Genomic DNA, 12,762 nt, shown 5'->3' with positions numbered 1-12,762 from the left:
AGAAGATAGGAAATCGCTAAGGGAAAAAGTGAAAGAGGGAGGCTAGGAGCTATTCTGGGCATAGGCACATCCATGATAAATTGCAGGTTGTGCACACTTCCCATGGGCCACCTAAGAAGCAGGGAGTGGTGGGGAACCGGTAGAGAGAGGCAGGGCTCCTGAGGAAGGGTGCAATGAGCAGTACCCGGGGCTGAAAACACGCCTATAGAAGAGGGGACGTTAGAAAGGCATCCATCAGAGGATGGGATCATCCCATGTGCTTGTGGATGGCTTGTTCTATGACAGGGAGGTAAATGAATAGCAAAGAAAAGGAGATGGGGTGACCATCTATGAGGTTTTTACCAGTGAGAGGGGATGAGGGACTGAGCCAGGCTGCAATAACCCCAAATTAGTAGTCTCATTACCATTTTTGCAAAAGGGTAACATGACTATGAGGCTAGACCTATAGAGTGGAAGTGGCCTGAATGATTCCATCTGGAATCCTTTTTATAGTAGCATGGGAGGTAGAAACCCTGCTCCTGCCTGAATGCTTACAGTGACAGAGAGCTCACCACCTCATGACGTAGTCCTGTTGAATTCTGACTGATAACTTTGGATTGATATAAGGAGAAACTGTCAGTTGGGAAATTAAACATTACCTTGTGGAACTCAACTCTAGAAGAGGGCAAGAAATACTGCTGTTATCTGTGGATGCCTTGAATACCTAGGTAAATGAATTTTCCTTGTGTTCCAAAATTTCCCTAAGAAAGGACGGTAATAAGAATGTGAATGGCTGGTGGATCTGCATGTAGATCCAGGCTCTAAAGACAGAGTAAGAAAGACTGAGTCCTTTCACTATCATTCCATCCAATAATGGATTATACATGTCATGCATGACCAAAGCACTTGTATAAATACTTTCTCTAGACAAGGTGCAGTAGCTGGCACCTATAATCCTAGCACTTTGGGAGACTCAGGCGGGTAGATCACTTGAGGTCAGGAGTTTGAGACCAGCCTGGCCAACATGGCAAAAACCCATCTCTACTGAAAATACAGAACATTAGCTGGGCATGGTGGCGCTTGCTGGTAGTCCTAGCTACCTGGGAGGCCGAGGCATGAGAATTGCTTGAACCTGGGAGGCAGAGGTTGCTGCACTGTAGCCTGGATGACAGAGCGAGAATCCATCTCAGAAAAAACAAACAAACAAACCAACCAACAAGAAATTTCTCTAATAAAAGTGAAAGTTGGCTGGGTGCAGTGGCTCACACCTGTAATCTCCTGTAACACTTTGGGAGGCCGAGGCAGAAGGATCACCAGTCCTTGCCCTCAAGAGTTTCTCATCCCAGGGGCAAGGTGCACTTTGAGAACATGAAGGAGGGAGGGGTGGGGAAAGTGTTAGTAAAGAAGATAGGAAATCGCTAAGGGAAAAAGTGGAAGTTTGGATTATCTCCATAATCCAAACATAAAGTGGAATGACATTATTGGACTTGATGCAGCCAAGCAGTTAGTCAAAGAAGCTGTTGTGTTGAGGCTGAGGTGGGAGGATTACTTGAGCCCGGTAGGTTGAGGCTGCAGTGAGTGGTGATCATGCCACTGCCCTCCCGCCTGGGCTACAGAACGAGACCCTGTTTGAAGAAAAATTAAAAATAAAAATGAACTTCCTATGGTGGAGGGAACTGGATGGGTGGGGAGCTGGAGTAGGCACAAACATCTCACCAGCATTTAAAAAATGTATTTGTATTTTTGGACCATGAGCACATATTACTTATTTAAAATTACATAAATATAAGAATAGATTCAGATTTTTTTCTGTAGTCACTCAGAATGACTTTGGAAAGAAGGTTTTTTGGGCTTTTTTTGATGAAACACTCTAGATATTCAGTTTGCCTGAAACAGCTCCTACTGAGAAAGGCCCCTTAGTGACTGCTCTGAGGCATCTGGTGAAATTGAAGTTTGGAAACTGTAAATTAGTTATCAGTAAAAGCTACCTTAATTGATTACCCTAGATGGTTGCTACAGGGCTCTACTATAAGAGGGGAAAAACTGCAGTTTCACCCAGTTGTTGGCTTCCTTGAATTTTGTAGAAGCAATTGCTCCTGCTGGAAGTAGGGAATGATTGCTAGGGAAAAAAAAGAAATTGGTTTCAGAGGAGCATTATCTCTTTTATACGACAAATTAAGAAAGTGTTTGTGAGATCAAGGAACAAGAACAAGGCCAGGCACTGGCTAGGAACTATGTTGCACAGTAAAACCTAATGTAAGTTGAAGGCATATTCTGTAGCTTCTTTAATTATGGTTATAAATCGGTATGGTTTGCTATTGACTGAAAACAGGTAGAGTCCATTGTTAGGATATTGTTTTTTTCTCCCTGAAAAGTACCATACTGTGTTATCAATGTCTTCCTCAGGGAAAATCATTGAATATTTTCACGGCATGCCTTTGGTGAACTAACCCAAAATTACAAAGTATATGTGTGTGTGTGTGTGTGTGTGTGTGTATATAACATATGAACAGTTTTTATCACCAGCACTTTATATCCTATTGTAAGTCAAGTATTCTGCTGCTCCCAAGTTTATTACAGCTGTAGAGGACAACATCAGTTTTAACAAAATGATCAAATGTGCATTGCAGGACATTTATCTCCATAATCCAAACATAAAGTGGAATGACATTATTGGACTTGATGCAGCCAAGCAGTTAGTCAAAGAAGCTGTTGTGTATCCTATAAGGGTAAGGACGGGAAGCCTCTTGGGGGTTATTTCTGTTCACTATCATTGCACAAGCTGTATGTCACACACCTATCAGAAAGGGAAGGGCAGGATGATTTTCTGTCCACACGTTAACATTTTGCTTGTGTCACAACACTTTCTCAACCCTGGAGCACCAAAGCGTGGTCCATTCTAGATCATTTAAAATCATGTTACATATTAGTTCAAGACAGGCGTCTGAGCTAAGTGAAACTTTAAGATCTAAGACTATAGTATACATAATTTGTCAGATTGATTCAAATTAGCCTGCTTCCTTAAAAATATTCTTATTGTTGCAGAAATACCTCTAGTAGGGGAGAATCTCTCACTTTGTTTCCACAGATCCTTCCTTTACACTCCCCCCCTCCACCTACCCTCCCCAGGATCATCTGGGGCTTTGCTTCTGGCTGGTTGTGAAGACTGAACAGCCCCTTCCAGGGCAGTGACCAGCAAAGCTAGCCTGTTGTGCTCATTACTTATTACTGACAAATCTCTGTGCAGTTTACAAACTGGGTAGAAAAATAGAAAAACAATACTCTCCATGTTTGATTTACAAATGGGGTGATGAAGAGGTAAGTGAAAACTTAGCTTTTGTTGTATAACAGACCACCCCGCAACTTAGTGCCTTAAGACAACAATTTATTTGTTTGTAATTCTGTGGGTAGGCAGTTGGAGCTGGGCTCAGCTGGGCTGGCTCATCTCTTTTCCATGTGGTATTCTTGACTGGGCTCAATCACAGGTCTGAGCCATCAGCCAGAGTAGCAGAAAAGATGGAGAGACTGAAAAGGCTGGGACAAGCAGTACAGCCAAGGTGTCTCTCCATGTGACCTCTCATCCTCTAGCAGGAAAGCCCAGTCCTGTTCACAGGGTGGCAGTGGGTTCCCAGAAAGAGGCAAGAAAGGGAAAGTTCTAATTCACAAGATCTTTCATGCCTCGTATATTTTTCTGCTAGTCTTATATTTTCAAATCTCTTACATTTGCTAATGTCCCACTGGCCAAAGTCACAAGACCAGGCCCAGATTCAAATGTTGGAGAAATAGGCTCCACTCCTTGATGAAAGGAACTACAAATAATTTATGGCCATTTTCTGTAATATCCTGCTGTCAGGATTCTGACTTTATTTTATTGAATAACCTATTTAGTCTTACCACTGAGCCCATGTGGCCCCTGATTTTTGAATGCTTTCCTCTAATGAGACAAAAATCAATACATTTGGATTCTCTTTTCCCCCTCTTTCTTTCTGTGTTCAGACTTAGTAGTAAGAAATACACTGGTGTTTAGAATTAATAGAAGTTTACTCACCTTTTCCTCTAAGTAGAACTATAGCATAAAACTTTTAAAAAGGATAGAACATCTCATTGAAATTCCCTGGATTTGTTCTCTCCATGGCATTACAAGCTCCAAATGCGTTGAGATTTGACGTCAGGATTAGCAAGAAACTAATAGCTAGTTGTAATTTTACTAATATTCCTTGCCACACCCCTCTCCCCCATTCTTTACCAACCCTTGCCACCTACCTTCCCTAGATTGTTTGAATTTGAACTAATAGGTGAGACTTCCTTGAAGGCTACGCATGTCCTGTTCAGAGTTGGTGTCTCTTAATGCGTTTGCCCTGAATATTCCCAACTTCCAAAACAGGTTTCACCATAGATCTGTACTTTATTCAAATAAACCTTTACTAATTGGTTCTAGTATGTATTTTAAAGTTCATACCTGCTTTACAACATTCAAAAGATTGCCAAATGCTCTCCATATAGAAGTTTGGGGAAAACGATGTTATGCATGTAAGAGATAACTGTTGAACAGAGAGGAAGAGTACCTACATATACCTTTCCTTTCCTTAAAAAATTGCTCTTTTAAAAAGTCACAAAAATTAAGTCAGGCATTCTAATCGAGCGTGAAAATAAAATTGGGGTGAATAAGATCTGTTTATTTAGGTCAGAAGCAGACGACCTTAAGCAAAAAAAGGAGACCTGAATCTCACTCCAGCTTTCCTGGCTCGTCTGTGCTGAGAGTATGCAGGCTGATGTGTCAGCACCAAACCTCATCCTTGTTCCTTGTTTCCATAGTATCCACAGCTATTTACAGGAATTCTTTCCCCCTGGAAAGGACTACTGCTGTACGGCCCTCCAGGTAAACACAGCGTCCTATTTTGATGTTGGTGTTAAGTGTGTGTGCAGAGGATGAGTTGTCCCTTCTGTCCTCACTTCAGGACCGGGGCACATGAGAGCTGAGCAGTCACTTCCTTCCTTATGTGTGAAACTGACTTCTGTCTATAAGCAGGGGGATGATGGAGTTGAAATGCCTGCTCATCTTTTACGTGTCTCTCTTTAGGTACAGGAAAGACTTTACTGGCCAAAGCTGTGGCCACTGAATGTAAAACAACCTTCTTTAACATTTCTGCATCCACCATTGTCAGCAAATGGAGAGGGGATTCAGAAAAACTCATTCGGGTAGGAATTCTTAATTTTGTTTTTAAAAATAAGTTCTAGTGTAATACGGTGGTACAAAATGATGTCAGAGCTTCTTTGCTTTTAGGTGATTTTATGTTAGATTCAATCCTGGATCTTGATTACCAGTAGCTTGGGAAATGGATTGACTATTATGTGTGGAAGTTAATTGTGCCCCCATCAGCAAAACATGATCTCCCTTCCTTTGGGAATTTGATCAACAGCTCTTTTTTGATTCATGCAATTTAGGCATGAAGGCTGGGAAAAAAAATCTCTGACTTGGCATATTTTTTCTTCATTCAAGAAGCATTTATTATTTAACATGTACACTATATTTGGTTAACATTTATTGAGAGGCTACTACTGTATGTTAGTCCCTATGCTAGATACTCTAAGAAAGAATCAAGAAATTTTAACCTTCATTATTCTTTCAGATGTTCTGAGCACCTTTGCTTCCATAGTGCCCATAGCCTGTAAGATTTTTTGCTTTCTTTTTTTTTTTTTTTTTTTTTTCAGACAAAGTCTTGCTCTTGTCCCCCAGGCTAGAGTGCAATGGTGCCATCTCGGCTCACTGCAACCTCTGCCTTCCGGGTTCAAGCGATTCTCCTGCCTCAGCCTCCCAAGTAGCTGGGATTATAGGTGCCTGCCACCATGCCCAGCTAATTTTTTTTTTGTATTTTTAGTAGAGACAGGGTTTCACCATGTTGGCCAGGCTGGTCTCAAACTCCTGACCTCAGGTGATCCGCCCACCTCAGCCTCCCAAAGTGCTGGGATTACAGGCATGAGCCACTGCGCCCAGCAATTTTTTGTTTTCTTTCAGAGGTTGTTTCCATCTTTACAATATCACATTTATAGTTGATGTTATATTTTATATTATAAAATTGTACTGAATCTTCCAGTGACATTAAGAACACTTCCATTTATGGTTTAGGTCCTAGTGTAAGAAAGGTCCTTCTTTGAAAACCTGTTAAACTATCACACTCTGTAGAATGGCAGATATGTACTCAATATAAGTGAATATAAAATATTACATATTTTCTGAAAAGTGATTAACAAGTTATGCTTAAATTACATTCCCTTAGATGACTCTTTCAAAATATGATGGCCTATTTGGAAATCATAATAGAATATGTTTAAAGGATTGACTTACCTAAAATAACCTATTATCTATTACATTGATATCATTTTCAAGTTGCTACAAATATGTAAGCTTATATAAATTCTTGTTTCCCATTCAAGATGGTAATTTGTGGAAACCTACGTTGATATCTTCTATTTCTTTGTTCTTCATCTTGCGTATAACTCAGTGCCAGTTCCGAAGTGGGGCTTGAATTTAGCTACACTTGCAGTTATGGCTCCATGTGATTTTAGTTAGCTGGAGGTTCAGTTATGGTTGGCCCTTGAACAACAGTTGGCCCTTCAACTGCATGGGTCTACTTATATGGGGAATGTTTTTCAACAAAATGCAGTATTCATAGGATGCAAAACCCGAGTATATGTGGGTTTCCCAGGATAGACTGTGGGACTCCCCAGTAGCTGAGACTATAGACACACACCATCAAGCCCAGCTAATTTCTGTATTTTTTGTAGAAACCAGGTTTCACCATGTTGCCCAGGCTCCTCTTGAACTCTTGGGCTCAAGCAATCCTCCTGCCTCGGGCTCCCAAAATGCTAGAATTACAGGCATGAGCCACCATGCCTAGCTTCTCCCTGCCTTTCTAAATACAAGTAGGAACATCCTATATGTTCTATATGTTCCCTTTTGTACCTGGCTTTTCCCCAAGTTAATATGCACAGATTTTGGTACAGGGAAGCGTGTCGGGAGGAACAGGGAGAGGATCTGCAACCAATCTCTTCCATATGCCTAGAGATGACTGTAGCTGAAATTCATCTAACTAGAATTCTTATCACCCTGAAGTCTTTTTTTTTTTTAACATGTCATTTCTATATGCTGAATAACAACAAACTCTTAAAAGATACCACTCAGAATTAGTTTAGGTTCATCTTCTGTCATGAAAAGTGGTGTTTAGAACCACAAGCACAAGACACTGCAAGGTGCACGAAGGAGGATGACATACTCTCAGGACAGGACTTACCTAAGCAGAAGAAGAAACTCAAAAAGTTTATAGTATTCCTAACAAAGACTGAAGTTACATGAATTTTCTGGTTTAATGTCGAATAACCAGAAAAGTCAATTAACAAGAATTCTCCATCCCATGTGAGCATTGTATTCACTTAAAGTTTTCCTCTGGTTCAGTATTATTTTGTTAGGATTCTAAGAGTGAAGAAAAATTCCGGTGGAGTGGGAGCAAAAAAAATAAATTAAAAAAAAAGGAGTGAGGAAACAATTCCTCTCCCAATTCCTTCCTTCTTACCTGCCTTTCTCTTTCTTTCTTTCTTTCTCTTTCTCTCTCTCTTTCTTTTTCTTTCTTTTTTTCTTTTCTTTTTCTTTTTCTTTCCTTCTTTCCTTCTTTCTTTCTTTCTTTCTCTTTCTTCTTTCTTTCTCTCTCTTTCTCTTTGTCTTTCTTTCTCTCCCTCCCTCCCTCCCTCCCTCCCTCCCTCCCTCCCTCCCTCCCTTTCTTTCTTTCTTTCTTTCTTTCTTTCTTTCTTTCTTTCTTTCTTTCTTTCTTTCTTTCTTTCTTTCTTTCTTTCTTTCTTTCTTTCTTTCTTTCTTTCTTTCTTTCTTTCTTTCTTTCTTTCTTTCTTCTTGTCTTGCTCAGTCGCTCAGGCTGGAGTGCAGTGGTGCATCCTCGGCTAACTGCAACCTCTGTCTCCTGGGTTCAAGCGATTCTCCTACCTCAGCCTCCCGAGTAGCTGGGACTATACACACCCCCACCACGCCTGGCTTTTTTGTATTTTTAGTAGAGATAGGGTTTCATCATATTAGCCAGGCTGGTCTCAAACTCCTGACCTTGTGATCTGCCCACCTCGGCCTCCCAAAGTGCTGGGATTACAGGCGTGACCACCACGCTCGGCCTCTTCCTTTCTTTTACTATATATTTTAAAAGTAACTAGCCTTAAAAAAAAAAAAAAAAAAAAAAGAGTATAAGAGGATGTACAGACTCCTCAGCCCTCTCCCCAGAGGCAACTACTATTAACAGTTGCTAGAGCAGCCCTGCAGAACATTTATCTATTATCTACATTAACATCAACAGCTGTTTCTTTTGGGTGTTCTGTTTTGTTTTGAGGCAGTGTCTTGCTCTGTCACCAAGGCACGAAAGCCAAAGTGCAGTGACATTATCAGAGCTGACTGCAGCCTCGACCTCCTGGGCTCAAGTAATCTTCCCACCTCAGCCTCCCCAGTAGCTGAGACTATAGGTGCACACCACCAAGCCCAGCTAATTTTTGTATTTTTTGTGGAAACCAGGTTTCACCATGTGGCCCAGGCTCCTCTTGAACTCTTGGGCTCAAGAAATCCTCCCACCTCGGGCTCCCAAAATGCTGGGATTACAGGCATAAGCCACCATGCCTAGCTTCTCCCTGCCTTTCTAAATGCAAGTAGGAACATACTCTGTATTTCCTTTTGTACCCAGTTTTTCCCCAACTTAATATATATAACTTGGATATTGTTCCACACTATTATAGATAAGGCATGTTCTTTTATGTCTATATGGTAGTTCGTTGCATAAATGTACCAAAATGTATTTAACCAGTCTTTTCTTGATGGGCCTTTAGGTTGTTTCTAGTCTCTTGCTCTTGTGAACAAAGCTAGAGTGGGCAGTCTTGTATGTACACATGTTTTTGCCTATATAGTGTAGGACAATTTCTATGAAGTAGAATCGCCAAGTCAAAGGGAACAGACATCGCCGACTGCCAGATTGCTTTTGCCAACAGGGTTGTACCCTCTTAGAGTCCCATCAATGCTTCCTGAGTGCATTTGCTTCTCCACACCCTGACCAACACACCAGTATTTTTTACAAAATAAACATTTGTCAATCTAATAGTAAAAAGTAATAGTGTATTTCAGTGATTAAACGTGCATTTCAATATTTCAGTGCTTGAATGTGTATTTCTTTGATTCTGAATGAACTTGAACAACTTTTGAAAGTTTTAGAAAATATTTATATCTTTTTGTGACATGCATTTTTATTTTGGATAATTTAAAAAATAATGCAAGAAGAAACAGATAACCTCTGCTAACCTCAAAGGAGTTCATCTCATTTCCTTTCAGAAATTACATCATTTTCTCTTTATTTTTCGAGCTTTTGGGAAGATCCTCAGCTGGACAATCTTTGTCATGCTGTCAGGCTCCTTACTGTGAAGCTTTCAAAGAAAGCAAACCCTTCAGGACCTTCCCCTAAAGCAGAGAAGCTTTTTCTACCATTTGTTTCTCTTTCTATTCCAATTAAAGAGTTATTTATAGGGAACCATTGGGTTATGTTCCTCCCTCCCCTACTAATGTTCATGCCTTTTAGGAGCTGATCGCTACTGAATAGTTGAGTGGTCTCTTTAGCAAATGCATACATCTGTTGATGCTTACATCTTTCAATGCACCGCCCCCCAGTTGTATGATTTAACTTCCTCCAGGTTCCTCTGAAAATTTTAGACTAATGCTTCCAGAAACACTTACCCATGATTCTGTATATTCCCTGCAAGTGGAATGAGCAATGCAGTGGGCAGTATGAATGCCTAGACTCCAGGCGTGGTTCTCCTTCCAACTGGGTGTGTGGTCTAGCAGAGGCTCTTGGTCTCTTTTCTGCCTTTAGTGAGCACCTTAAAAACATGTATGGGTTTTATATTCTAATATTTCATTTTTCATTGGGTAGACTGCCACTGTTGTAGTCACCCTTAATATCAGGTATATTTGGGCTTCTTTGTGTGTCTGTGACAAGGACAGAAAGTTATTTGCCCTGAATTAGGTGGTCTCCATTGTATCTGGAAGGCATTGTGATGAATGCCCTGGCATTGCCATTGTTCTCTCAGTTCATTAAACTCAGTCAATTCTGTAAAAGGGAGACGCTGGTGCATGCGCTTGAATGTACCCATGAGCAGTGGGGAAGGTGAGGTATTTCCCATTCGGTGACAGGGAGACCTGTAAGGCATGAGCTGCTGCTGCTCATGAAAACCACAACCTGACTTTTTCAGAACCCTTTCCCTCTGATTCTGTGATGGTTTGCTAGTGCTAAGTGACATGGAGAATAAATCCCCCATGCCTATTAAAGAATTTCTATTCTTTTCTAAATCTCCACTGTTTTTTCCCATCAACCGGTGAAGGATTGTATATGATGCTCAAGAGATCAGTTTCAGGGTTAAAAAAAAAAAAGTTTAGGTTGTTATATTCTATTCATCACCACCACATCTCCCTTTAGAGCTCTTTATTTTGTTTTTATATGTCTGTTCTTTTGCTGGTTGCTTTCCTGTTCTTGTTCAGTCTATAATATTTTATTTTATTCTCAAATAGAACATCGTATTCAGTTGAGAATTGCCTTCTAGTACCTAAGCCTACCAAGCAGCCTTGTTGAGGTAGTGTGGGAAGGCTATGGAGTAATTTGAGGAACACAAAGGGGCTAAATTTGTCAGCCTTGTTACCCATGACAGGAACTCAATCCTTCCCCTGAAATATTTTCTTCTGAGAATAACCTCCCATTGTTCCCAAAGATTAAGGGAAGAATTATCAAATGATTATACATGTTCCAAGGCTCTTGTGTCCACATGGAACATATTATTGGTAGGGTGTTTCAGGGGTTAACTAGCCGACTGCAAGCTTGGGAACCAAATTTTATCTGAAGCTCTCATATTTATGATTAGTAACCCTGGAGTAACCACCTACTCTCTGCCTCTAATTTTATCAAGTTATAAATGGAAATAATTGGACCATCCAACCCCATGGGGTGGAGGTAGGGAGAAATAATTGTAATGATTATAAAGTTATTGTGAAATAAGAGAGTGCAGCGTAAATGCTTATTATTACAGTCATTCTAAGTTTTTACTCTCTGGGAGCATCTGAGGACTTTAAGTCTATGAGCTTGAATACTTGCTTGCTTTTCCCCCACCCAGGTGTTATTTGAACTTGCCCGCTACCACGCCCCATCCACGATCTTCCTGGACGAGCTGGAGTCGGTGATGAGTCAGAGAGGCACAGCTACTGGGTAACAGACAGGGTTGGGGTTTTTGTTGTTATTGTTGTTGCTTTTTTTTTTTGTCATCGCTTCTCCCCTCTTGTAAGTGTGTTTGATGGTCGGAAGCCCATCTACATTTACTAGCAGAATAAGCCTATTAATAAGCCCACAAATTTTCTGCAGACACATGGAAAGGTCTTTAAATTAGATCCTGTTAACTGAATAGCTGATTTAAGTAGTTTTTATAACCGGAGGAAATGCCATCCTCCCTTCCCCCGTTCCCCACAGAGTGGTTTTCAGGCCTGAAGATCCTCTAGCCCCAGGATCCCAGGCTGCCATATCAGTCCTGCTGGCTGAAAATAGCCACTGTGATGGCCTCCTCTGGAGCCAGAGGGGCTGCCCCTGGGGAATGAGGCTTGCCCACTCAGCCACTGTGCAGGGCCACGTCTGTACTTCACTCCTGAGAGGCAGTCCTCGACGGTGTGTGAAGCCTGGGAAAACACCACTTCTCTGTGGCATCAGGTTATGGCTCAGCAGGGCTGACTTTAAATATGTCACATATATTATCTCTAAAGATTGAGTGTCACCGAATGTCCTCAGCAGGAAGGAACACTTCTCAGACTGTAATAAGCCTTCTGTTTGTGCTTCCAAAAGCCTGAGTAGTGTTGTGCTTTTTGTCTATTTGTTTTTAAGATCAGCTTTCTGTCTTGATCAGAGGTATTTTCCACTGAAGCTTTTTACTAAATCTGGCACCCCTGGCTTGAAAAACCAGATCTCTGGGAAATCTCAACACAGCTGCATTTATTAATGACCTTTAATGGTCTATCATCAAGGCAGAAGTAATAGTAATAAAACACAATTAATTAGCTTGTTGGAAGTATAAGTAGAATATAATTTATGAAATTTTACTCATTGGAAGCCATTTACCCGGCAGGGAAAAGCAACCATAAAGATGTACCCAAGTAATCTACGGGATTCATGTAATTGATTGAAATGGGACATTTTCCATGGCTTAACTGGAGCTGGTGCTTGTCAGCCCTAGGCTGGAGCACTCTGCTTTCTATGCTAGGCCTGACAGGAGCAGGCAACTGCACAGGCACCCAGATGGGAATGCACCAGCCGACCCTCATAGTCACTCTGCAAAGACCAGGTCTCCGTATGCACTTGTTGTTACACGTGCTTTGTTGATCTCTATCCCCAGTTTCCCACAGCCCTCATCGGGCTAATGTGAAAACTCTTCATCTGTATGTGCTCCAGGTTCTGCCCCGAATTTCCATTTCCTGGTCTGGGATCAAAGACTCTAAAATTAGAGTCTTTAAAGGGTCAGGAAATAAGGATGGGTGCTCTGAAGACTTCTTTGATCATACTATGTTAAAGGAATTATAGTTATGGGCAAACGATAATTAAACGTATAGCAAATATATGGGCAAATGCTAATTATATATTCTGCTTATAATATACAATAAACTATATATACACACACACATATATATATATACTGAGAGAGGGTCTTCTCTCTTAGGAAAAG

The 12,762-nt window shown here is 40.9% G+C and overlaps 1 protein-coding gene across 2 annotated transcripts in view; it reads left to right on the top strand.

Annotated features, from left to right (window-relative positions):
- The window catches only part of KATNAL2 (katanin catalytic subunit A1 like 2), a 126,887-nt gene that overhangs the window by 88,597 nt on the left and 25,528 nt on the right, over positions 1-12,762 (top strand). For both annotated transcript variants that reach the window (XM_007974122.3, XM_037982353.2), the window contains exons 10-13: positions 2,610-2,708; positions 4,795-4,858; positions 5,060-5,178; positions 11,173-11,264. In XM_007974122.3, the coding sequence (XP_007972313.2) occupies positions 2,610-2,708; positions 4,795-4,858; positions 5,060-5,178; positions 11,173-11,264 (374 nt within the window). The remainder of the gene's footprint in view (positions 1-2,609; positions 2,709-4,794; positions 4,859-5,059; positions 5,179-11,172; positions 11,265-12,762) is intronic.

Source organism: Chlorocebus sabaeus, chromosome 18 (genome assembly GCF_047675955.1).
Source record: "Chlorocebus sabaeus isolate Y175 chromosome 18, mChlSab1.0.hap1, whole genome shotgun sequence".
Lineage (NCBI taxonomy): Eukaryota > Metazoa > Chordata > Mammalia > Primates > Cercopithecidae > Chlorocebus > Chlorocebus sabaeus.
Note: the sequence above shows the minus strand (reverse complement) of the source record. Positions and strands in the feature narration are given on the sequence as shown.